Genomic DNA, 25,789 nt, shown 5'->3' with positions numbered 1-25,789 from the left:
GCCTACCCCCCTCTGGAAACACCAGCACAGCACCCACCCAGCGGGCCCATACCTCTGTCCCCAGGACACATCAAGCAGCAGTGTGTCCACCACTAAAGGGAACCCAGGCTAACCCACCACCCCAACAACAGCAGGGACCTGGGGGCAGTGGTAGTGGGCACACGGTTCAGTGGACAGAAGCCCAGGAACACAGGGGAACTGGGAGGGCTGCTGTGCGACAGGGGGAGGATAGGCCCAGGGAACCACTCTCCACGAGGCCCTCTCCAACATCATGGGAGCGTACCAGCATTCCCAGGAGACGATGGCAACGGTACTGGCCAAGTTTCAGGAGACCCAGCGTCTGCAGGAGGAACAGTATTGGGGTTCAGGGAGGAACTCAAATCCATCAATACCACCCTGGGCACCATTGTAGGGGTGCTGAAGGAACTCGTCAACACCAGGAGGGACACTGTGGCACAACAAGGGGCCCCTGACACTAGCCTGGACGATAAACTGCCCACCGCTTCCGCCGGCGCTAGTGTACAGGAGGCACCGCCACAGGACCATAACACCAGCACCCCGCCCCCTGCTGATGGAGAACCACCGCAAGTGGTCCCTGAAATCCAGGACAAAGACAGAGAACAATTCCAAGACCCCGCCAAGAAATGAGACCACCCTGAGTGTCATCCCTTTGTCCCACTTTGTCACCCTGTCCATCCATCAACTGCCCCAGCTCCACTTCCTATGCCCCTTTGGAAAATGCACCTGTGAGACTAATAGACTGGACTCTGCCATGGACATTCCTCCACCATCACCCCTGACCATTTTACAACCCCCTCCAATATTTAGCACTTAAATAAACACCCTTAAATCCCCAAACTATCTGGAGTCAGTCTGTGTTTTCGAAAATGTGTATTTGCAATAACTGAGGAAAAATGCAATATCCATTGTCTTGTCAACATACCTATGTCACACAGCTCTAGTCCATGAGGAAACAAAGCAGATGTCACACAGTGGGACCCACATCTGTGAAATAGAAAGGGAAAGTGACAACTAAAGGTCCATACACTGGGTGAAAGTGACAGACAGAGTATCAGATGTAGCAGGCAGTGATGTCTTCTTACCTGTGTCTCACTGGAAGTATTGATGGATCACTGTGTTTCTGTTGTTGATATCCTCTTCTTCTGCTTCCTCGTCTTCACTGTCCACAGGCTCCACAGCTGCCACAAGACCTCCATCTGGACCATCCTCCTGCAGAAAAGGCACCTGTCGTCACAAAGCCAAGTTGTGAAGCATACACGATTATCTGGCACAACTTCTTTGGTGAGTAGAATAGGGAACCACCTGTCATATGGAGGCACCTGAACCTGGCCTTCAGGAGGCCGAAGGTCCTCTCTATAACCCTCCTACTTCACCCATGGTCCTCATTGTAGCGTTCCTCTGCCCTTGTCCTGGGATTTCTCACTAGGGTCAGTAGCCATGACAGCTTGGGGTAACCAGAGTCCCCTGCAAATGTCGAGGGACAACTGTGAGACACACACTAACCCTTATGGACAAACCCAGACACCTAGTCACACTGTATAGGAACCATGTCCTCACCTAACAGCCACACACGGTGCCTCTGGAGTTGCCCCATCACATAAGGGATGCTGCTATTCCTCAGAATGTAAGCGTCATGCACTGAGCCAGGAAACTTGGCGTTCACATGGGACATGTACTGGTCAGCCAAACACACCATCTGCACATTCACTGAATGGTAACTCTTCTGGTTTCTGTACACCTGTTCACTCTTGCAGGGGGGGACCAAGGCCACATGTGTCCCATCAATGGCATCAATGATGTTGGGGATATGTCCCAGGACATAGAAGTCACCTTTCACTGTAGGCAAATCCTCCACCTGAGGGAAAACTATGTAGCTGCGCATGTGTTTCAGCAGGGCAGACAACATTCTGGACAACACGTTGGAGAACATAGGCTGGGACATCACTGATGCTATGGCCACTGTCGTCTGAAAAGACACACTTGCCAGGAAATGAAGTACTGACAGCACCTGCACTAGAGGGGGGATACCTGTGGGATGGCGGATAGCTGCATCAGGTCCGGCTCCAACTGGGCACACAGTTCCTGGATTGTGGCACGGTCCAGTCTGTAGGTGACAATTACATGTCGCTCTTCCATTGTCTACAGGTCCACCAGCAGTCTGTACACTGGAGGATGCCGCCATCTCCTCACCTGCCCCAGTGGACGTGCTCTATGGAGGAGAACAGTTAGCAGAGGGTCAGCCAACACTGAGGTACGAAAACACAACTTTATTGCACACATTTTTCAATCCGCTATGTCCCTGTCGTAATGTGTATGCAAGGCCTAGATATGTGTGACGCATTTAAAAATAATGCCATGTGGCCCCCTGAAATGGCGGCTGCCTGACCTGTAAGTTGGGAGAAGGGGATATGAGGTAACTGTGCTGGTGTTGGACACCGTCGCAGTAGGCAGTCGAAGACCGCAGCGCAATCCTGCATTGGTTAACATTGGACCCTATGGGACCCAGGAGCAAATGACGATTTACGCCGGCGGTGACGGTACGCACCGCCGCGGACGTGACTGCCATTTTCTCTCTGTTCAACACTTGATACCTGATCTTTGACAGGAGAGCAAGTGCTGCTGTGACCTCAGTCTGGAAGAGGCAATGGCTCATGTGTCTGGGGAAAGGGCCCCTGCCTTCACCACGGAGGAGTTGGAGAAAATATCGGATGGGGGCCTACCCCAGTACACGCTACTCTACGGTCCTCCAGACAAGCAGGTAAGTACACTGTGAGCATGCTGTATGGGCAATGCCTGTGTGGAGTGGTGTGGATGGAAGATAGGGGGGGAGAATGAGGCGTGCATGAAACAACGGTGAGTGCATGTGCATCATGGCAAGGGTAGGAACGCGGGCCAATGACTGTGACATTCTGGATGGTTATATCTTCTCCTTTTCCCCTGTACTATTCCTGTAGGTCAGCGCCCACCAGAAGAAGGATATTTGGCGTGGCATCGCCAAGGAAGTCCGGACCCTGGGGGTCCACCACAGTCGGAGCACCCACTGTTGGAAAAGATGGGAGGACATTCGCCGCTGGAGCAAGAAGACGGCGGAGGCCCAGCTGGGGATGGCCTCCCAATGTGGGAGGGGTGCCCGTCGCACCATGACCCCCCTGATGTTCTGGATACTGGCAGTGGCGTATCCGGAGTTGGATGGGTGCTTGAGAGCATCACAGCAGCCACAAGGGGGTGAGTACACCCTCATTCAGCTGACTCTGCCTGCATTACGAGATGTCTGGGTGGGGGAGGAGGGCTGTGGGTTCCCCTAGGCCAGGGCGAGTTTAGTAGGCAAGGTCCCTTCGTAAGACAGGCCATGTGGCACCCCACCCCACCAGTGTTCAGAGCCAACTACACCTAATCAGGCTCGTGTGACTTCCATGTGTGCAGCAATCGGGCATAGGCCTTGTACCCCATGTCCCTGTGATTAATTAGGGAACTCTAAGTGCGAGGCATAGTGCAGAGGTCTTCTGTGTCTGTAGTGTCTGCCAATTGTAGCGGTATTGCATGCACTCGACATGTCTTTCTTCTGTCTTTCCCCCCTTTTTTTGGTCTCCCTGTTCTTGTGTGCATTAGCATCATCAGGCGGAGGAGCAGTGGCACCGGAGCAGGAGGGAGCTGCATCCCACATGGCCCTGGATGGCGAGACAACAGAGTCTGAAGGCACCAGTGGGACGGAGGGGGAGGGGAGCTCCACGGCGGGGACAGGAGCTGCGACCAGCGACACAGACTCCTCCTCTGATGGTAGCTCCCTTGCGGTGGCGGGCCCCTCTGTGCCCCCGCATCTACAGGTACAGCTGCCACCCCCCCTACCAGCACCGCCCTCCAAGCAGCCCCTCAGTGTGTGTCCCACGCCCGCTCACCCAGGAGGGTGGGCATCTCCTTCGCCCCAGGCACCTCAGCCCCTGCCCCAGTCACCCCTGCTGCCCTCAGTGAGGAGGCCATTGACCTCCTCAGATCCGTCACTGTTGTGCAGTCTACCATTCTGAATGCCATCCAGGTTGTAGAGAGGCAGTTGTAACAGACAAATGCATACCTGGAGGGCATTCATTCTGGTCAGGCAGCCCAACAGCGAGCTTTTCAGACTCTGGCCTCAGCACTGATGGCAGTCATTGTCCCTGTGTCCAGCCTCCCCCCTCCAACTTCCTCCACCGAGACCCAAACCCCTGTACCTCAGCTTATCCCAAGCACACCATCAGACCAGCATGCACACACCTCAACACACAAGGGAAGCTCAGGAAAACATATGCACCACACATCCCACAGGCACTCACACAAGCATGATACCCATGCAGACATACCAACAGCCACTGCCTCCACTGTGTCCCCCTCCTCCTCGTCTCCCTCCTCCCTCCCTGTCACATCTCCACTCACACCCGCATGCACTACATCTTCATCCACTACGTCCATAACCAGCACACCAATCACCACACACCGCTCACGTGCACTCACCACCCCTACTACCATTCACACATCCCCTGTGTCCTCTCCTAGTGTGTCTCTGAGCCCATCTCCTAAGGTACACAAATGCAGCCACACACCCACCCAACACCCATCCACCTCACGACAGCCTCAAGCCCATGCACCTTCAACCAAAGACAGCAAATGGACACCTCCTACAACCACTGCCTCTTCCTCCACTCCCAAACGCCCTCCATCTACCCATACCAGTGTGTCTAAAAAACTTTTCCTGTCCAAACTTGACCTCTTCCCCTCACCTCCCCCACCCCTTCAGTCCCCTAGGACACACCTTTCCAGGTCCCAACCCAGCACCTCAGCCACAACATCAGCGGGAACAGTGGTGCCAGCAGTAACTGGCTTCTGGAGTGCGCCAAGCAGCAGGGCAGCAAGTGTGCCAAGGAGCCAGACCACGGGCAGTTCCCCGCCTCAGAAGCATAAGAAGTAGGCCACTGCCCGGAGGGAGAAGGGCAAAACACCTGCCACCAAGGGCTCTCCCAGGACTACAGTTGGGAGTGGGAAGACAGCTGCGCCACCATCCAAGGTGGGGAAGGGGCACAGAAAGAAAGGAAATTCGCCGCCAACCTGCACAGCGGACAAGACCACCAGCAGCACCGCTTCCCAGGACACCGCCGCCACCAGCACCGCTGCCAAGGACACCGCCGCCAGCAGAACCACTTCCCAGGACACCGCCGCCACCAGCACCACTGCCAAGGACACCCCGCCAGGACACTGCCGCCAGCAGCACGCTTCACAGGACACCGCCGCCACCAGCACCGCTGCCAAGGTCACCGCTGCCAACAGCACACCGCCACCACCAGCACCGCTGCCAAGGACACCGCTGCCACCAGCACTGCTTCCCAGGACACCGTCGCCACCAGCACTGCTGCCAAGGACACCGCCGCCAGCAGCGCCGCTGCCCAGGACACCGCCACCAGCAGCACCGCTTCCCAAGACACTGCCGCCACCAGCACCGCTGCCAAGGACACCTCTGCCACCAGCACCACTGCCAAGGACACTGCCGCCACCAGCACCGCTGCCAAGGACACCGCTGCCCAGGACACCGCTGCCAGCAGCACCGCTTCCCAGGACACCACCACCACCAGCACTGCTGCCAAGGACCTCGCCGCCACCAGCAGGCACACTGAGCCACCCACCAGCATCGCAGTCCAATGAGCGCCGCAAGCACCGCCGCTACTGAGGCCGCCATGAGCAGGATGAAGCACTCTGGGCAGCAAGCCCCCTACAGAACCAGTGGAGAAAGGCATACACTACCTCTGTCCTTGGCAGGATGAAGCACTCTGGGCAGCAAGCCCCCTCCAGAACCAGTGGAGACTGTTATCCACTTGAGAAACTGTGGCTTTGCACTTCCCAGGATAAAGCAGTGGGCAAACCACCCACTGGAGAGACTTGAGAGACTGTAGCTTTGCACTCCCCAGGGTAGAGCAGTGGGCAAACCACCCACTGGAGAAACTTGAGAGACTGTGGCTTTGCACTCCCCAGGATAAAGCAATGGGCAAACAACCCACTGGAGATACTTGAGAGACTGTGGCTTTGCACTCCCCAGGATAAAGCAGTGGGCACACCACCCACTGGAGAGATTTGAGAGACTGTGGCTTTGCACTCCCCAGGATAATGCACTCTGGGCAGCAAGCCCCATCCAGGACCAGTGGAGAAAGGCATCCACTACCTCAGTCCTTGGCAGGATGAAGCACTCTGGGCACAAAGTCCGCCCCAGAACCAGTGGAGAAAGGCATCCACTACCTTAGTCCTTGGTGGAATGAAGCACTCTGGGCAGCAAGCCCCCTCCAGAACCAGTGGAGAAAGGCATCCACTACCTCAGTCCTTGGCAGGATGAAGCACTCTGGGCACCAAGCCCCCTCCAGAACCAGTGGAGAAAGGCATCCACTACCTCAGTCCTTGGCAGGATGAAGCACTCTGGGCACCAAGCCGCCCCCTCCAGAACCAGTGGAGAAAGGCATCCACTACCTCAATCCTTGGCAGGATAATGCACTCTGGGCAGCAAGCCCCCTCCAGAACCAGTGGAGAAAGGCATCCACTACCTCTGTCCTTGCAGGATGAAGCACTCTGGGCAGCAAGCCCCCTCCAGAACCAGTGGAGAAAGGCATCCACTACCTCTGTCCTTGACAGGATGAAGCACTCTGGGCACCAAGCCCCCTCCAGAACCAGTGGAGAAAGGCATCCACCACCTCAGTCCTTGCCAGGATGAAGCACTCTGGCCAGCAAGCCCCCTCCAAAACCAGTGGAGAAAGGCATCCACTACCTCAATCCTTGGCAGGATGAAGCACTCTGGGCGCCAAGTCCCCTCCAGAACAAGCGGAGAAAGGGATCCACTACCTCAGTCCTTGGCAGGATGTAGCACTCTGGGTACAAAGACCCCTCCAGAACCAGTGGAGAAAGGCATCCACTACCTCAGTCCTTAGCAGGATGAAGCACTCTGGGCACAAAACCCCCTCCAGAACCAGTGGAGTATCACATCTGCTACCTCAGTCCTTGGCAGGATGAAGCACTCTGGGCACAAAGCCCCCTCCAGTACCAGTGGAGTATCACATCCACTACCTCAGTCCTTGTCAAGATGAAGCACTCTGGGCACAAAGCCCCCTCCAGAACCAGTGGAGAAACGCATCCACTACCTCAGTCTTTGGCAGGATGAAGCACTCTGGACAGCAAGCCCCCTACAGAACCAGTGGAGAAAGGCATCCACTACCTCTGTACTTGGCAGGATGAAGCACTCTGGGCAGCAAGCCCCGTCCAGAACCAGTGGAGAAAGGCATCCACTACCTCAGTCCTTGGCAGGATGAAGCACTCTGGGCAGCATGCCCCCTCCAGAACCAGTGGAGACTGTTATCCACTTGAGAGACTGTGGCTTTGCACTCCCCATGATAAAGCAGTGGCAAACCACCCACTGGAGAGACTTGAGAGACTGTGGCTTTGCACTCCCCAGGATAAAGCAGTGGGCAAACCACCCACTGGAGAGACTTGAGAAACTGTGGCTTTGCACTCCCCAGGATACAGCAGTGGGCATGGAGCCCCCTCGTGGATCTGGCGTCATGCACTCATCCGGCTGAGGTGCCCCCCCTTTCCTTCCCCCTGAGGTGCCTGTTCTATTTCTATCTGATGCCCCTGCAGTGTTCTCTCTGTTTTGATCGGGTATCTTGTGTGGGCTTCGCCCATGCATTTTGAGCCCAGTGGTCCACGGACTATAAATGGTGCAGTACCTGGACTTATATTCTTGGTGTATATATCTGTTAATAGTGTAGTATATATTTTTGTGTACTGGATTTTAATTGATTACACTGGTTACAATAATTTCCTTTTATCTTTGCATTCTTCCGGGGGGGGGGGGGTTGGAGGGTGTAAATGTAATGTATCAACATATATTTGTGTGTGTGTTGTAGTGGGTGACGGTGGGGGTGTTGCGTGTGTGTGTCACTCTCTTTTCTCTTCCCCCTCCCCTGTGTCGTAGGTGCAGTACTCACCGTGGTCTTCGCCGCCGGCGTTCGTGCTCCTGGTAGAGGAGCAGGAAGACAAAGGCAGGTAGAATATGGAGTTCTGGCTCCATGGCGTCCTGGTTCCTCGTGGGGTGTGTAGAGGTGAGCGTTTTCCCTTCCACGTCCTGTTCCCGTCATGTTTTTGTTCGCGGTGAATCCCCCCATGAAAAGGTGGCGGATTGGCCTTTTGTAATACTGTGGGCGTTACATTGTCTTCTACCTGTCTGTTGGAGGTTACCGCTGCAGTGTTTGTTTGTACCGCCGTGGTGGTCAGAGTGTTAAAGTGGCAGTCTATGTTGGCGGTTTCAGCCATGGTCATGATTCCATTTTTTTTCCACCAGCCTGTTGGCTGTTTTACTGCCGCTTTACCACCGGCTTGGCCTACACTACACTGACTAAGGCAGCCCACTAACATCATGTAGCCCAGAGCCAACCAACGTACTGTGAAGTGTGCTACTATCAAACATAACACACCATTGTGGACACCTGAAGGCCAAACTACTTGTGCATGACTGTACAGGCACCTTTACAGACAGGCCCATTGACTTGATGTATGCAGTCCATAGAGGCTGGTACCATAGTTTAGACTACATCCTAAGACTTAGGTCACAACGAAAGGGCTGGCATGTGTGTCACTGAGAGCCTCCTCTCTGGGGATGTGTGGACATGTGGGCTACTTATTGGGATATCATACTACGTCGATGGAGTTTGTGTGGTATGTACTGCATTCACAGGACACATCATTTGCCATATAAGGCACTGTTACAGAGATGACATTCAACATACCAGTTTATGTCTTGTTTGGTTGGTTGAATGTAAAAGCTGGTGATTCACATATCATGATTTCTTCAGAAGTAACCAACTATCTGCACTGTTAGTTTGTCACATGTGCAATAGGCCTGTATACTGCAAACATTACCCATGGAAAAGGGACAACAGACCTTTAGGAGAAAGGGGCCGGTCATTAGTAAATGTCACATATTGACAATGTGGGTCAATGGAAAGAACTTTCAGTTCAGAGGTTACCTCAGTCACCATTCCAAATGTAGTCCATGTAAAAGCAATCAGGGCTACTATTGGTTCAGAAACATAATTTTGGGAACATCCAAGGATCTTCAGGTCTACAGGTAGATTACCCTGTGCATCAGTCCTATTGCCACAGTAACTCTACCCCACCCTGGGCCATTGCTCATATTGGACAAAACTCTTTGTTAGACTTTGCTCTCTGCAGGCTGAGCACACTGAACCCACATGAACATCACATTTCCACTACTTCAATACATAATAGTACATCTTGTGGCCATTCATATGTGACCTCAAGGTTGTGTGGCACTCTGAAGGGCTCAGTGAGATATAGGTAGTTCTCAGACAACAGTTTGATGAGGCCTGAATCTGGGCTGAGTGATATGTGGGACTGCACACATGGCTAACATCATCCTCAACTACTTTTAACAGTATACATACATAGCTCATGCTGTAATGCATAGACATTTCTTTGCTCATTTACCAAGATCTGATTAGCAACTATATCATAGGTACCCTGAAATATATACTTTCATTAGATATGTACATGCAGCACAAGGAGGATCCAGGACTTATCACGCATCACAATGGTGATGTTAAGTACACAACATTACATGTTTATCATACGTAGAGACCACAGTAGTCTGAATTCACTTTGGGACTCAGAGGCACTTTGTAGCCCGTGGGAATGGAAAGGATGGAGTTGAACAGAGTGAAATATAAATATGAGATAGTTACCTGTTCCTTTGGTGAGTCACTGAGCTGGCCATACAGGGGAAGGACCTCTTCAACCAGTTTCTCTAGCTACTCTGGAGAGAAGGCAATGGCCCTCTCACCTGATTGGCCTGGCATGATTGCTCCCAGAGGTAACAAGCAGCGGCTCTAATGGAGGTAATGATAGCAGCAGTGTAAGGAGGAAAGTGAGTTATTTTTCAAACCACAGCATATATGTACGCCATGTATTCAGTCATCCCTGCAGACGGACACAGCCATTGGTCTGCGTTTTTCACAATCACCAACGTTAGCCTGTGCCGATGGCTGGGTCCATCGTGGATGAAACCTCCCACCACGTGGTCAACTTCTGCCAGCGGAGGTAGGCTCCAAATGTCCAGTATGCGAGGTCAGGCATCTACCATTTTAGCTATTGGAACTACAGTATTGATGACTGTTAAGTGCATCACTACCACTATAAATGTGTTGTAACAAGTTTACATATGTATTACGCCATTGGTCTGTAATTTCTTTTACACAAACATCAGTGTAGTGCGTTATTGGGCATAAATGCCATATTACCGCAGTTCACTCTACACCGCAAGCTAATGTGATTTATGAGAATAAATCAAACTTTACAATATTAATGCACTTGTGATACATTTTTAGATGTATAATGTGTACATTTCTATTTCAGACAAGCATGATGGGGATTATAGGAGGATGTTGGACAGTACATAACTATTCGGTGAATTATGTGTAAAGCTTTCTGAACCAGTCATGTTTTGTCACATGACTTTTACTTACTCTTCATATATGTTGCTATAGACACTGTGACCAATGCTCTAAATTGTTTATACTCCACACATAGGCACCCTGGGAGAGAGAGGAGATGACAGCCTCCAGTGTACCACCCATTTCCAGACCTTCAGACCATGGAAGAAAGGGATGTAGTCAAGAAGTTTTATCTGACTAGTCAAACAATATAGGATTTATGTCATTCGTTGGAGCCTGATAACCTGCCTCAAAACACTAATCCTATATGTATCCTATGAATTGTGAGACTTATGGCAGAATTGCATTTTCAGGCCACAGGTTCCCTTCAGTATACAGTGGCTATATCTGGTGGTATGTCACAACCAATGTTAGTGGTGTATTACAAGATGTTCTTTCAGCAATGATGAACACATTGACAACTACATCCGATTCCCCAAGCGTGAGGATTTAGCCAATATGAAGGTTAACTTCTATGGGTTTGGTCGCCGCCCACATGTGGTTGGAGCCCAAATCCCCAGGTGTGAAGATTTACCAAATGTGAAGGTTAACTTCTATGGATGTGGTCACCTCCCACATGTGGCTGGAGCCATTGATGGCACCCATATTCCATTAGTACCACCGCAAGTCAGTGAACAAGTATATCGGGACAGGTAGAACTTCCATTCTATCAACATGCAAGTTGTCTGCTTAAAGGATTTGTATATCTCAAACATCTGGGCCCGGTTTCCAGGTTAAGCCCATGATTTCTTCATACTGCGAAACAACACCGTACCCCAACTGATACCACAACTACCGCCGGAGAGGGCCTGACTTGTTGGTCGGTCCGATCTGTCCTTACTTTGTGTATGTAATGTCAGGTACTTTGATCAGAAAGTGTATGAGTTATTGTAGCACTTATGTCTTTCTTCTAAATAGGAGACTTAGCATTTCCCAATTGTCCATGGTTATTGACACCGCTGAGGAATCCAACAATGCCAGGGGAAGTCCGCTTCAGTGGGGCTCATGGAAGAACACAGTGGCCAGTGGAGCGGGATTTTGGGCTCCTGACGTCCAGATTCAGATATCTGGGCAAGACTCAGGGAGCCCTCCTCTACTCACCTGGGAAGGTGTGTCAAATCACCGTGGCCTGCCGCATGCTCCACAACATATCCCTGTGATGGAACAACCCTTATATTGCAGAGGATGGAGTTCCACTGGGTGAGGATCCTGAAAATGCCAAATGATGATGATAGTGGTGAAGATGGAGGATCTGACTTGCATCAAGACCTCATTGACATCTTCTTCTCATAAGTGTAAGTATGTTGTGAAATGTCATGACTTTGACTTTTAAAGCAGCTCTTGTTGTAATAATGTCAGGAGTATGTTCATGGAAAATATTAGGAAGCTGAAGCACTGCTAAGTTCTGGAAAAAGGTAGGTGTGGAGGAAGAGTTTGAGACATGCTCATTTTGTTAGTGTTGCTTTGTTTAGCTTAGATTCTTGCCATGGACTGTGTTTTCCAGAGGTTTACTGGGTATATTGTGTCATATGCATGGTACCTTCTCCATGGCATCTTCATTTGGGCATTTCAGAGTTGTGACATTAGCAGGTATATGATGCTGTTTGGACATACAAAGTAGACATGGATTGCTCCTGGGAATGTCTGTCACAAACTTTGGGTATACAAAACTTGTACCAAGACAGCTTGCACAGTGATAGGATGGAAGATAAGAAGAATCTATTGGACTTGTCCGTAGTCGTATGGTGGCCATAATGCATTATGTGTGTCATCATGTGCTCAAATAACATGCTGTAGGTCCAAATTAGGTTAGTCTCCCTTACCATTGGCTAAATTCTCATTTTTGTATGAACTGTATGTAGCTGTTAATGTGTCTCATCACTGTAGGCCAACGTGCTTGTGGCACATCACTGACATTTGTTTGTGACATTCTACTGGATGCAGAAACACTGGATTGTAATGGCTCTGTGATCAGAAACTGTTGTACTGCCATCTGTCTGAGTCTTGGTTTAAATGATGTAGGATTCCTTTTGTGAAGTGGGGGATATGACTTTAGCTGATGACATAGACCAATTTTGTTTTGCCTATTCTACAGGAAAATGTCTGATAGATCCCCTCCTTCCATGCTGATAAGGTCTGCACCTGTAAATGTGATCTCTTACACAGAATAATTTGGCATGTATGATTTGCTATATTTCTGCCATCATGCCGGCCTAGGATTGGAACAATGGAATAAAGATGTCATAAGACTCTTGTTTGCATGTGTTGCTGTGACATGGTTACGATTCTGAGATAAGCTTTGTGTACATGCAACATATCCATGCTTACACAAGTATCTCGTTTTTGCATTGTAAAGTTCACATGGTATTACACATCTACACTTCTAGATGTGACATTTACTACAGCAGACAATGAGTTTGTGACTTGTGCATTTCTTATAGTGATAAAGGTGAAGACATACATAGTGCAAAAACAAGCATAAAAGTAAAGTGAAGTAGTCAGTTATGGTGAATGAAATCATAGCTGTAGATACCAACTTATCTGAAATCCAAAGTCCAGAATACTAATCCCATCAGAAAGGTAAAAGTGTCCAGAATTAGTCCACAGAGTGAATGTGTTACACAACAGAGTAAATTAAGGTTGAGGTTTCCTGTTGGCGGCAGTGGGTGTCTTGCCATCCGTAACTCCTGGGTTTTTGCAGGGACATTTCCACTAGTGAGGGTGGGGGAATTTGCTGCTGCTACAGAGGCAGGAGTGTCTGCAGGTTCACCTGGCAGGGCCTCCCTTCCTGTGGCTGCCACACACATAGATGGGCTAGATGTAGTTGTACCACAGGAAGAAGTAGATGGTGGTGGAAAAGCCCTGCACAGGGTTTCACGAAAGTCCATCAGCACCCCTATTAGGGAGCCCATGTTGGAGTTATGGGCCTTCATCTGATGCCGTATGTCCCTCTGCGGCTGTTTTATCTCCCACAGTTTGACAAGTATCTGGCCCATCACACCTTGGGACTCCTGATAGACACCCAAGACTTGGCTGATGATGTCCTGGGTGTGAGTGGCCCTAGTGGCCTCACTCCGCAAGACCCCAGTAACCCTGCCACAAATACTACCCCCACGAGCCTGTGCCCTTGGCCCAGGGTGCCCTCTCCCACTGAGTTCTGGTTTCTCTGTGACAGGGCTGGTGATTCTCACCTCAGTATCTAGGACTGAGGGGCCAAGATGGGACTAGCTGTGCTAGGTACACAGGCTGGGGGGACTGGGGTTGGCTGAGGTGTGTTGCAGCTGGGTGGGAGATATTGGTGTGGGCACAGTGAGACTCACTGTTGCCATCTGCTCAGGTTGACCAGATGTGCCAGGACCGTCCTCCATGTCCACACGTCCAGGAGGTTGTCACCACTAAGGGCTTCATGTTGGGGTTGAGTGGGGGTCTGTTAGGTGGACAATCTCTGCCCATGAGCTGTGTCAGATTGGCCTGCTGTGAAATAGAGAGCATTGTTATTAGTGGAAGTGTGGAATCTACATCCAAATGTTTTGTGTCACAGTAAGTAGAGACCTAGGAAAAACAAAAAAAGCTCGGGAATTACTATTGTGATATATTTCTGTGGTATTGAACTTGTTAACAAGACATTTTTAGACAATAAATACATGTATTTGAATTGAACAGCTCCTTAGATATGCTGATCTGTTGCATTTTGGGTTAAGGAATGAACATGCTATCTCACAAACATTAAAGCCAACACAGTAGAGAAGTAACATGCATTTGAGCATTCCAAGGCCTAGTTGTGTACAATACAGGCAAACACACAACTTGGCTGTATGTTTAGCATTTGTCATCATGGGAGCAGTGCAGAGTCAAATGGTCTCTTGCGACTTCCAATCAGCTGACCTAACTTAGGGGGTCATTCTGACCCCGGCGGTCTAAGACCGCCGGGGCCAGGGTCGGCGGGAGCACCGCCGACAGGCCGGCGGTGCCCCGCAGGGCATTCTGACCGCGGCGGTTCGGCCGCGGTCAGAAGAGGCAAACCGACGGTCTCCCGCCGGTTTACCGCTGCCCTTAGAATCCCCCATGGCAGCGCAGCTTGCTGCGCCGCCATGGGGGATTCTGACACCCCCTACCGCCATCCTGTTCCTGGCGGTTCGCCCGCCAGGAACATGATGGCGGTAGGGGGTGCCGCGGGCCCCTGGGGGCCCCTGCCGTGCCCATGCCAATGGCATGGGCACTGCAGGGGCCCCCGTAAGAGGGCCCCGAAAAGTATTTCAGTGTCTGCTAAGCAGACACTGAAATACGCGACGGGTGCAACTGCACCCGTCGCACCCCTGCAACTACGCCGGCTCAATTCTGAGCCGGCGTCCTCGTTGCAGGGGCATTTCCTCTGGGCCGGCGGGCGCTCTTTTGGAGAGCGCCCGCCGGGCCAGAGGAAATGTCTGAATGGCCGCCGCGGTCTTTTGACCGCGGTGCGGTCATTCAGCGGCGGTACCCTGGCGGACGGCCTCCGCCGTCCGCCAGGGTCAGAATGAGGCCCTTAATGTCTTACAGATATTTGATGTACACACTTGGTATGGTGTCACTCATGCCATTAATAGTTTCAGTTGAGGAGACCAGGCCAACATCAAGCTAAGTAGGCAGACATGTCTCCGAGTAGAGTACTAGATGTAGATTGCTCAGTCCATGAGAACTGAACCTCAGGTGTCACTCTCTACTTCCCAACACTTGACAAATGGTTGACTTCATGAGAAGTGAACACCAGTTGTAACATATCAGACAAGTGAAAATAGACAAAAAGACAATTGTGTCTTGCTTTCTGTTACAGAAACAGGGCCTCATTGTAGTTGTGGTCATGTAACCCTCTACTTCCCAACACTTGACAAATGGTTAGTTGTACATACCTGTTGTCAAAATGCAGTTAGGCTGGACCATACATTTACATATTGACACATATCATGGGTCCTTTGATGATAATGTACTAGTAATACACTTACAGACCCCATTCCAACATGTGGCATGCAATGGAGATTGATACATGTGATCTTATATGCAACAATACACATTGACACTGACAATCAAATATCTCTGATACTTTGAGTAATTCATGTTAGAAAAGTAGATAGACAACACAATAGCAAAAGCTGAGATGAGCGTGTACAGGACATTGAAGTGTTGTGACAATTAGTGAGGTGTAACATACCAGACACCACTACCCCAGCTATTGCTGTCAAGTCCTCAGGATTCAGGATGGCCACGACTTTCACCTCCCAAGGAAACAGTTATAATGGGGCTCTGGGAGGACCACCGCCGGTCTTCTAAACCTCCAGGTTTTGCTTGGAGGCCAGGGAATGCCCCTTCCCCCTCAGGTGGTTCCACCTCCTTTGTGCACAAGATGGTGCCTACAGCATTCACTCTGTTGACTATCCTTTCCCACATTTCCATTTTTGTACTGAGAGGAGTATGTTGGACTTGGGCTCCAAACAATTGTGGCTCTACTCCTATCATTTCATCCACCAGGACTGACACCAGCCTCTGAAAAACATGGATTTTTTTGACATGACATAACTCTAACTTAAAGTGGGTGACAATGACAAAAAAAAAAGCAAGTGATATTCAAACAAAATGCAACAAGTGTGTGGAAAGTGTTAAATGGGATAGGGAAAAAAGGACTGCCATTTCTCACATTAAAAAAGTCTGGTCTCTGTCTTACAGTGCTGCAGTAGAGAGGCAAAGGATCATGGTCTTGGATGGTGTGTGTTTTATAGTGTGACTTGCAGGTGTGTCCACTTGGCCAATGGATATCATCTGTGTTGTTTTTTAATCCATTCAATGGGCATTGTTCTGATGCTCTGCTGACAGCATACCGCGAAGGCCTACCGCCATCAAGGAGCCGCCACAAGGGGACTGCTAGTACAAATCTAGTTTCGTAATCGGCTTGGCAGATCGCCAACATTGCAGTTTGCCGTGGCACTGGCAGGAACCAGTCCATGGACGAGGTTGGTGGTTTGGGCTGCATACATCATAATATGGCAGGTGGAAGACTACTGGCTTAGCGGTCTTGTTGGGACCGCTGCTGTGGCAGCACGGCGGTGAGACTGCCAAACTCGTAATCAGGCTCCTAGTTTCCATAGAAAAAGCGTTTTTTGATCTGCCTATATCTTTGCCACCATTTGATGAATCTTAACAAAGTTGTCCAAAAAAAGTGTGCCAAACAATCTTCCTGTTCATGGGAAGTTTCTGAGTGATCGGTCAAGCAAGAGCTGAGAAAAAGGGGGGTCAAAATAAGTGCATTTTTCATGCTAATTCCTATAGGAGTTTTGACCACGACTACAGCCCAAACCACTGGACAGAATTACACCAAATTTGGCAGATAGGTAGTTTTCGGTATGCAGATTATGGCTTTTTTTATTTGGTTTAGATTCATTCAGTAGTTTAAGAGAAATTGAAGGAAAACCAAATGTGTCTTTCTAGAGGCGCAACGTTTTTGCGAATCCTCTCGATCTTGGGCATAAATCTGATTGGCTACCAACACTTCAACCAGGAAGCATTGGCAACCATTTTGAGGCTCAGATTCAGGGTGGTTGGATTAACGTTGATAGTAATTTACATTACTTTACATTAATAAAAAACATAGAAATTCACTAAAAAACCTAAGGTTGGAGGACGTTATAGTTAGGATACAGAATTTACAAAAAACATAGTAGTTCACTTACAAAAACAAAGGTTACAGGGACCTTAGAGTTAGGCTCACATTTTAAAAGTATGAAGCCATAGAAATACAACAGTTATAGTTATAGGGGGTTATTCTAACTTTGGAGGAGGTGTTAATCCGTCCCAAAAGTGACGGAAAAGTGACGGATTTACCACCAGCCGTATTACGAGTCCATTATATCCTATGGAACTCGTAATACGGCTGGTGGTATATCCGTCACTTTACCGTCACTTTTGGGACGGATTAACACTCCTCCAAAGTTAGAATAACCCCCATAGTTATTTAAAGTAACTATAACTCGTGCTCTAAGGTAACTATAACTCGCTCACTCGCCATGCACTGCTAATCACCCCATATATTGCAACACTCATGACATCTTTGATAACATCATTGATAATATGAATATAATATTTGCAGTAAAACTATTGAGGGGAAAAACTGTGCATGTCGGGGGCGTAAGTTATATTTACCTTAGGGCACGAGTTATAGCTACTTGAAAAAACTCAAACTGCTGAATTTCTATGGATTTGTATGCTTAAAATGTGAACTTAACTATAACATCCTTGTAACATTTTGTTTCTTAAGTGAATAAATTTATATATATAATAATATATATATGTCTACATATATATTCACTTACAAACGCAAAGGTTACAGGGACGTTATAGTTAAGTTTAAAACCTTAGAAATTCAGCAGTTACAGTTAGAGTTATTTCAAGTAACTATAACTCGTGCCCTTAGATTTCTATCGCTTGCGCCACTGCCATGCAGTTTTTTCTTCATTAATTTGACTGCTAATACTTCATTGATATTTTTAGTGATGTTATAAAAGTTGTCACGATTGCTGTAATATCTGGAGTAATTAGCAGTGCATGGAGAGGGAGCAAGTTATAGTTACCTTAGTGCCTCAGTTATAGTTACTTGAAATAACTCAAACTGATTATTTCCAAGGTTTTGTATGAGTAAATTCAGAACCTAACTGTAATTTTCCTGTAACTTTTGTTTTGTAAGTGAATTTCCATGTTTCTTAATTCTATTTACTAACTATTAGATCCCTATAACCTTTGTTTTTTTCAGTGAATTTCTATGGGTTTTTTTTAATGTAAAGTAATTTTAATCACTAGACAATAATCCAACCACTGCTGTGCATGGCAGTGGTTTTTGCCTGCAGGGCCTGCAGCCAAACTCCAATAACCACCCAAACCTGCACCACACATGGCCTTCACAGTGTGGCAAGGGTTACCCACTATAACCACGCAACTCCACACACGGCCCAAAGGTCTGTCTCTCTGGGTGTGAGAATAGGTGTGAGAGGGTGTCTCTGGGTGTGAGAGTGTCTGTCTGGGTGTGACAGTGGGTGTGTGAGGGTCTGAGTGGTTCAGAGAGTAGATATGTGATGGGCTGAGTGGGTCTGTGAGTGGGTGCGTCAATGTCTGGGTGAGACTGTGAGTGCATGTGTCACTGTCTGGGTCGGTCTGTGAGTGGGTGTGTGAGAGTCTGAGTGGGTCTGTGAGTGGATGCATGAGTGTCTGTGTGGGTCTGTGAGTGGGTATGTTGGGGTCTGAGTGGGTATGTGAATGGGTGCAAGAGTGTCTGAGCGGGTCTGACTGGGTGCATTAGTGTCTGAGTGAGTCTGTGAATCGGTGTGTGAGGGTCTGACTGGGTCTGTGAGTGGGTGCGTGAGGGTCTGAGTGGGTCTGTGAGTGGGTGCATCAGTGTCTGAGTGGGTCTGTGAGTGGGTCTTCAGTGTCTGAGTGGGTCTGTGAGCGGGTGCATCAGAGTCCGAGTGGGTCTGTGAGTGGGTGCTTCAGTGTCTGAGTGGACCTGTGAGTGGGTGCATCAGTGTTTGGGTGGGTCTATGAGTGGGTACGTAAGGGTCTGAGTCGGTGTGGGGATGGGGATGGAAGAAAATGACTGAAAGAGAGAAACTGAAAGAGAGGGAAAGATAGGGAGAAGGAGAGAGATAGAGAGTTTTATAGGTTTTGATGAATGATATACATAGAATGAGATTTCTGGACAAATTGAAAAGAAAAATGTATTTGTCAATTAAAAAGAGTGAGATCACCTTTCAAGCTGAAAAGAAACTAGAGAAGGAAAATGAACACAGACTCACCTAGACTGGAACTCTTAACTTGTAGTGTGAGGTTCTGAGACCTTAACTACTAGGCTAGAAGTGACTGCTTACTGTGCTTTGCTCAGACTTACCGATGATATTCAGCCAACAGATTCTGATGGGAAAAAGACTTCAATGTTCCATTACTAGAAATGTTTAACCGTCAAAACACTTGAGCATAAATAGACACGCTGCATGAGATACCATGATTTGAACCTTCAACCTACTGAGTAATAGCCCCAGAGCGACCCCCCCAGGGCAAAAAAGCATTTTAAAAAAACATTCTGCAGGCATCGCAGCGTATCCACCGAAAATGTTAAAAAAAACAAGCGCGGGCTCCCACTCGTTTTTAATAAGCCCCGGGCGGGCCAAGCCCCAGGGGCATTGTTATTTTAATGCAGGGCGGCAGCCCGGTCCCCCTGCTGTCTCGGGTACCACCACCTCCCCAGGGTGTTAAACAAATATGGTGCAGGGGCCTGCATGGCCCCCCTGATGCCCTGGGGACCACCACCTCCCTGGGGCATCAAAGAAATATGTTGGTGGGGAAATGCGGGCAGGCACAGAGAGGAAACTGCTCTCACAGAGAGGGAGCTCCCTCTGTGACAGCAATGCTGACTCCTGCAGGAGGTGGGGAGCCAGCTGGGACCATAGAGGCTCCCCCCATGGTCCCCAACATTGAGACTGGGTGCACTGGGGGCACCCACGTCACATGGCTGGGCCCCAGTTGATGGGGTCCCGAGGCCAAACCAGCCCTGGGGAGGAGAACCATGTGGCCCCTGCCAAGAAAAAAATTATTAGGCTGGGCACCGGGGGATGGGCTCCCAGGGCCAAGATCAGCCGAGGGAGGGGGTACGCATGGCCCCCCTCCCCCGCAAAATAAAACAATTAGACTAGTCCTCGAGGGATGGGATCTGAATGGGTGCTGGCTGGGAGCCTTCAGGGGCCTTGGAGTTCCTCCACAGTCCCAATGAGTACATGAAATGTGTTAGTCCCAGGCATGACCAGGGTACCTAAAAAACAAAAGGAATAATAAATGAGCAGCATAAGCTGCTAATTTATTATTCACTGTTCCAATCAAGGAGCATCCATTAATGCCCTGTCAGGGCTTTAATATTATATTGTTTTTACCCTGGCGATGCCATCAGAATATACAGGGGGCACCATTAAGCATCTTTTAAATGTTGTGGATGGCTGCAGAGATCATATACATGCATATATATATATATATATATATATATATATATATATATATATATATATTTTTTTTTTTTTTTTTTCTTTTTTTTTTCGATTGGGCCATGATGAAGGCACTTCGGTGTTAAAACGCGTAGCCAAGTCAAATAAAGAACTTGGATTGAGAAGCTGACACCTTGGGTGCGACTTTTTTTGCTGTATGAAATTAGGTAGCAGGAATATTAAATTGATTTATAATGGGGGCCACGACCGCTGTTCAGCACCAGCCTCGCATGGTGGATGTAGGCGGCTTTCAGTGGAACTGTTTGTTTCGCTGTATATATATATATATATATATATATATATATATATACACATACACATACACACACATACACACACACACACACACATATATATATATATACACACATATATAGAATATATATACATATATTGGGTAGTTACACTTAGGTCTGTATTTCTATAGGAAATGCATTTTTTGTTTTCCACAAAATTCTCATCTACTTCAGCTCCTTCCTGCAAATTTAAGAGTTATCCATCAAGCAGGGGCCAAGAAAAAGGGGGCTCCCAAAACACATTTTCCTCTTTCATTTTTCTAGAGGAAAATTGAACAGCGATACCACAAAAATGGCTGAGCGTATTTACATCAAATTTGACAGAAAGCTAGATTATGGTACAGAAAGTGTGCTTTTTGCAATTTGGTGTAGCTCCATTCAGAAGTCTTTGGCACTTAACGCACAAAAATTTTATATATTTCCGGCGCTCCCATCACATCAATAACAATGTGGCAGCAGGCATCTTATGAGTCAGGGCTCAGTCCAGAGTCCTGACAAATAGGTTAAAAAAAAAAGACATCAGGAGAAGTTTATGGAAAGAGGAAACTTACCTCTAAAAATGTTTTTATTAAGCCACAAATTTGAGGAGGATCACAAATTTGCAGCAAAATCTTTTGAAAAGCATAAGCCCTTGTGCTAGCGTCAACATCCCCCCCCCCCCGGGGTGGGCAAGGGCCCCGGGGGAGGCACAAAAGATTATTTATGGGAAGAGAACATGTGGCCCCTCCTCCCTAAGCCTTGGGGAGGCCCCGGGGACCTCATCTCCCTGGGTGGTCATTGAAATTTGAACATAAGGGTGGTTTAAATAGGCCCTGGATTACCGATCCCCTGGGACCAAATGCTTTAGAGAAGGGAAGGGGACATAAAGCCCACCTCCTTGAGCCCTAATAGGCCTCAGGACACCATACTCCAGGGATGGCTCAATTACTGTGTCCTAGGGAGCCTACCCCCCGGACACAGTAGTTTCCCTGTCAGCATTAGGGCAGGCAGGGAAACATATACCTGCTCTCTGCTCCCACCCAGTGTGAGCATTATTAGAGCTCCCACCATATGGGAGCAGGCATGCAAGCAAGGAAATACATATTGCTCCTGCCGAGTGGGAGCAAAAGACAACAGCTGCTCCCACCAGGCAGGAGCAATGCCAGCTCCAGCAGCACCTAGGTTGGGTGCCTGTGGGGAGCCAGCCGCTCCCCCCACAACCCCATCATATTATTTGGTGGGGTGCCCTGGCTAGGTACCAGGGAACCCACCCAGAAAGTGTACAGGAATTAAGGAATGGGATCCCTGGGGTCAATTAAGTCTTGGGGAGTGGGGCTGTGTGCCCCCTCTCCTTATTTCACATTATGGCCCGAAAGGATGGTGTCCCTGATGCCTCCCACAGACCCTGGGAGGTGGACCATGTGCTTGAAGTTTCCTGGGGAGGGGGTTGCACCAATGGGTTGGATGCAGGGCCTGGCCACAAATTCACGCTGCACATGGCCTTTGGCCATGTGTTTGCCTGGGGTTGGCTGTTCATGTGGTGTTGGTTGCAGCGTGTGGCCTCAAGCAAGGCCGTGCACTAATTCTACACCATGCACAGTCAAAGTCCATGTGCAACGTGGGATTCACTTTACGTATGGTAATATAATATCACTTTAGGTTAGAAAAATCTATAGAAATTCTCTGAAAAAAACTGAAGTTAAAGAAACCTTATAGTTAGGTGAAAATGTCAGTTAAAACATACAGTTTCAAACTAAAATCTCCACAAGGCTCGATGGCGACCGAGGACTGGAAATCTAGCTTCTGCCACTCTGAGCTTTTTCCTGCCAGCATCAACGTCTTCCTGAAACTTGGTCCAACAATGACTCCTACTCGGATACAGCCTTCTGCCTGCCCCACTGAAATCCACCTACTCCTGGACTTTTTTTGTCAAAAAATGTTCTCAACCTGAAGGTAAGCCAAGACCAGCCCCAATCCATCCCTTGTATCTGACCCGCGCTCCATCATGGTCAGCCTCAAATCTTAACTTGGCCACGGTCTCACAACACCAGATAACTGTGGTTGGTGCTTTGATCTTTTAGGAGACATTTAACACTAAAAACCTTAAAAATTCACAATTCTGGGTCTATTGACCGGTTTTAATTTGCTTTAATGTTATTAAGATTTAATCTATTTTTCTAAATTGGGCTGGGATTTTTCTTGTGTTCTGTTTTTACTTTATTTCTGTTTGTGTGCTGCATAAATAATTTGCACAGTGTCTCTAGGTTAGGCCTGACTGCTTTTATGCCAAGGATTGTGGATGTTGCTTGAGTAAGGTTTTCACGCCCTCAATGAATAACCCATTTACGTACAAGAAATACAACTATTCTCCATCTGCAAAGTACCCAAGTACCCACACAGATGAAGGCAATAAAAAAAACTGAAGCAATTATCTATTTATGGATGCAACACATTATTTTAACACGTATGATGGGGTTTACAGCATCACAACATTAGACCTAAAAACCTTTCTTCTGAGTGCCTTCCTCACATCAAGAGATTATTAAGGATGAGATATTTTACATAGGCTTGCCATCTTCCCAGGACTACTAACATAGTTTTTTCTAGTACTTACCTTTCTGACAAGCCAGAATAATGTGTTTGAAAGCATGAGTGGAAATTAATATGAAAACTATTGAGTATAAGGATGATCCATTTTATAGAATTACTTACTTGGTCATGTTTCTTGATAAGCAATCCTTCCTACATATCTCTCCCATTCCTGGAAAATGGTTAATTCGCTGTAACAAAGGTTGACATTAGTTAATGCATGCTTTAGAAACTTATTTAAAGCATGATTTTGTAAATTCAATTGACTGCATGTGTAGGCTTATAAAGCAATGTGCATGTACATTTTGACTGGCACAATTATTGTGTCTTAGGGAATTAATTTGTCACAAAGTGACTGTTCTTTCCCAAAATAAATATTTTATAATACCATTGTAACTAGACCTGGCAGAAATTTTAATTACGTTGGCAAAATTCTTGTAATTTACAAATCTTCTCTTGTGCTTAATTTCCAATTTTAATTGACGTTTCTCACTACGCAATTTTGTATAATTTTTCAACTGGGCCAAACCAGAGCATGCAGAAAATACTTACTAAGGGCCATCTTTTGCTTAAACTGATTTCCTGTGGGTATCTCACAAGACTTTGTACCCAAGGTGCACACTCATGTGACAAAAGTCACACAAGATAACTGTAAACCACATTTCATTCTACAAGTGTAAATTCCCATATGTTATATGGAATTTCTTGAAATTTCAAAAGAAAAAGTATGCAATTTTGCCCCCCTTAATTGTAACAACAGTGTCTTCTGCCTCTTCCAAACCACTATGATGAAACTAGTCTCCTAGATGTTCTAAAGTTAGGTCCCATCTGTTTAGTTTTATAAGCCATGAGAAATTAATATGCAACAGTGCTCCTCTCACCATACAGGGCTCTTCAATGAGATCACAAGGATGAGTGGTGGGAACCAAGAATCTACAAAGGCCAAGTGTACTAATTATTGACAAAGACTATGGGCCTGATTTAGTTCTTGGCGGAGGGGGATACTCTGTCACAAATGTGACGAATATCCCATTCACTGTGTTACAATCCCATTATATTCAATGGATAATATAATAATGCAGATGGGGTGTCTATCATGTTTGTGACAGAGTATTCCATCCCCCCAAAACTAAATCAGACCCTATGTGTACAATTTGGTACCTGCATCCTGTGTCCTGGGGCACATGACTGGGTGTAGTTGCCAGTTGGCCTTTGTGTATTCCTCCCCAACAGTAAGACAAAGAGGGACTAGGCATAGGAAGGAAGGATTTACATTTGAAATGGGCTGCCTCCAGCACACTCACAAAGAATTTAAGATAAGCCTATTTTAACTCCCGACAGCTTAGAGCCAGAGCAGGAGAAGGAAGGAAATTCCATAACCAGATGTGGCAGAAGTATGAAAGTTTCTCCAACTTTAAAAGCTGAACACATTGATTCCTCAGACTAACACTTTATTACACTCCTCGACCCATAGAGGACCTCAGAAGGACTGCCTTGTACTCTGGGGGACTGCCCTGCTGCTTGAGACCTGTCTTTCTACTTCAAGGATAGAGGATCATCTCCCTGAGTCCAGGGCACCCAGAGTGACTTCATGGATCAGTTGGCTGAATACAGGAATACAACAAGCTCCAGAGGCGTCTCTGAAACTCCCCAGCTGACCTGCTGCACTGGACTACCTGGACCTGCAAACAGCCCTGCTGCGCTATGCTGGAGTGAGTTCCTGATCCCCAAGAGGTGCCTCCCCAGTTCCTATACCCTTGGCTGGCATCAAAGACAGCTGCTTTTGGCCTAACTGAAGGTTTAATTAAATCGAAGAGTGATTCCAAGCCCTGCAAAAATGAGTGACTCAAAGAGCCACAAAGCCTCGCTGTTTAGCCTCATTGGAACAGACACCAGACTACAAAAAGCCTTGCGAAGCAATGCAGCGCAGTCCATGCACCAAAGACACAAGGTACATTTCTCAGCGGGCCAAACTTGGTCCTATTGTGCCTAGCCTGTGGCTCACCTATACTTGTGACTTTGTCCCAGTCCAATGTGACCGGAAGCCCATTACTGGTGCACTGCACTTCTAGGCACTATTTTCACCTAAGTCTTTAAAATTGCATATCTTCACTTCTACTGATCCAAGTTTTGTTGTTTTGGCTATTTACTAAATCATAATCTGTTTATTAAATTGGCTTGGGATTTTTCTTGTGTTGTGTTTTTAATTTAATACTTGATTACTGTTGTTGCTTATTGTGTGCTGCATACTTAACACACTGCCTTTTAGTTAAGCCTCACTGTTTTTTTACAAGCTTTCAGAGAGTTAAACACACGTCAATATAGTGATCTTTGTGGTTCACCTTGG

The 25,789-nt window shown here is 47.8% G+C and overlaps 1 protein-coding gene across 2 annotated transcripts in view; it reads right to left on the bottom strand.

Annotated features, from left to right (window-relative positions):
- The window catches only part of TTLL7 (tubulin tyrosine ligase like 7), a 950,867-nt gene that overhangs the window by 529,934 nt on the left and 395,144 nt on the right, over positions 1-25,789 (bottom strand). For both annotated transcript variants that reach the window (XM_069232204.1, XM_069232205.1), the window contains one exon: positions 23,566-23,633. In XM_069232204.1, coding sequence (XP_069088305.1) covers positions 23,566-23,633 — 68 coding nt within the window. The remainder of the gene's footprint in view (positions 1-23,565; positions 23,634-25,789) is intronic.

The sequence above is a fragment of the Pleurodeles waltl genome, chromosome 4_2, assembly GCF_031143425.1.
Source record: "Pleurodeles waltl isolate 20211129_DDA chromosome 4_2, aPleWal1.hap1.20221129, whole genome shotgun sequence".
In the NCBI taxonomy this organism is placed as follows: Eukaryota; Metazoa; Chordata; class Amphibia; order Caudata; family Salamandridae; genus Pleurodeles; species Pleurodeles waltl.
The sequence above is the reverse complement of the archived record's forward strand: the minus strand, read 5'-3'. Positions and strand labels throughout refer to the sequence as shown.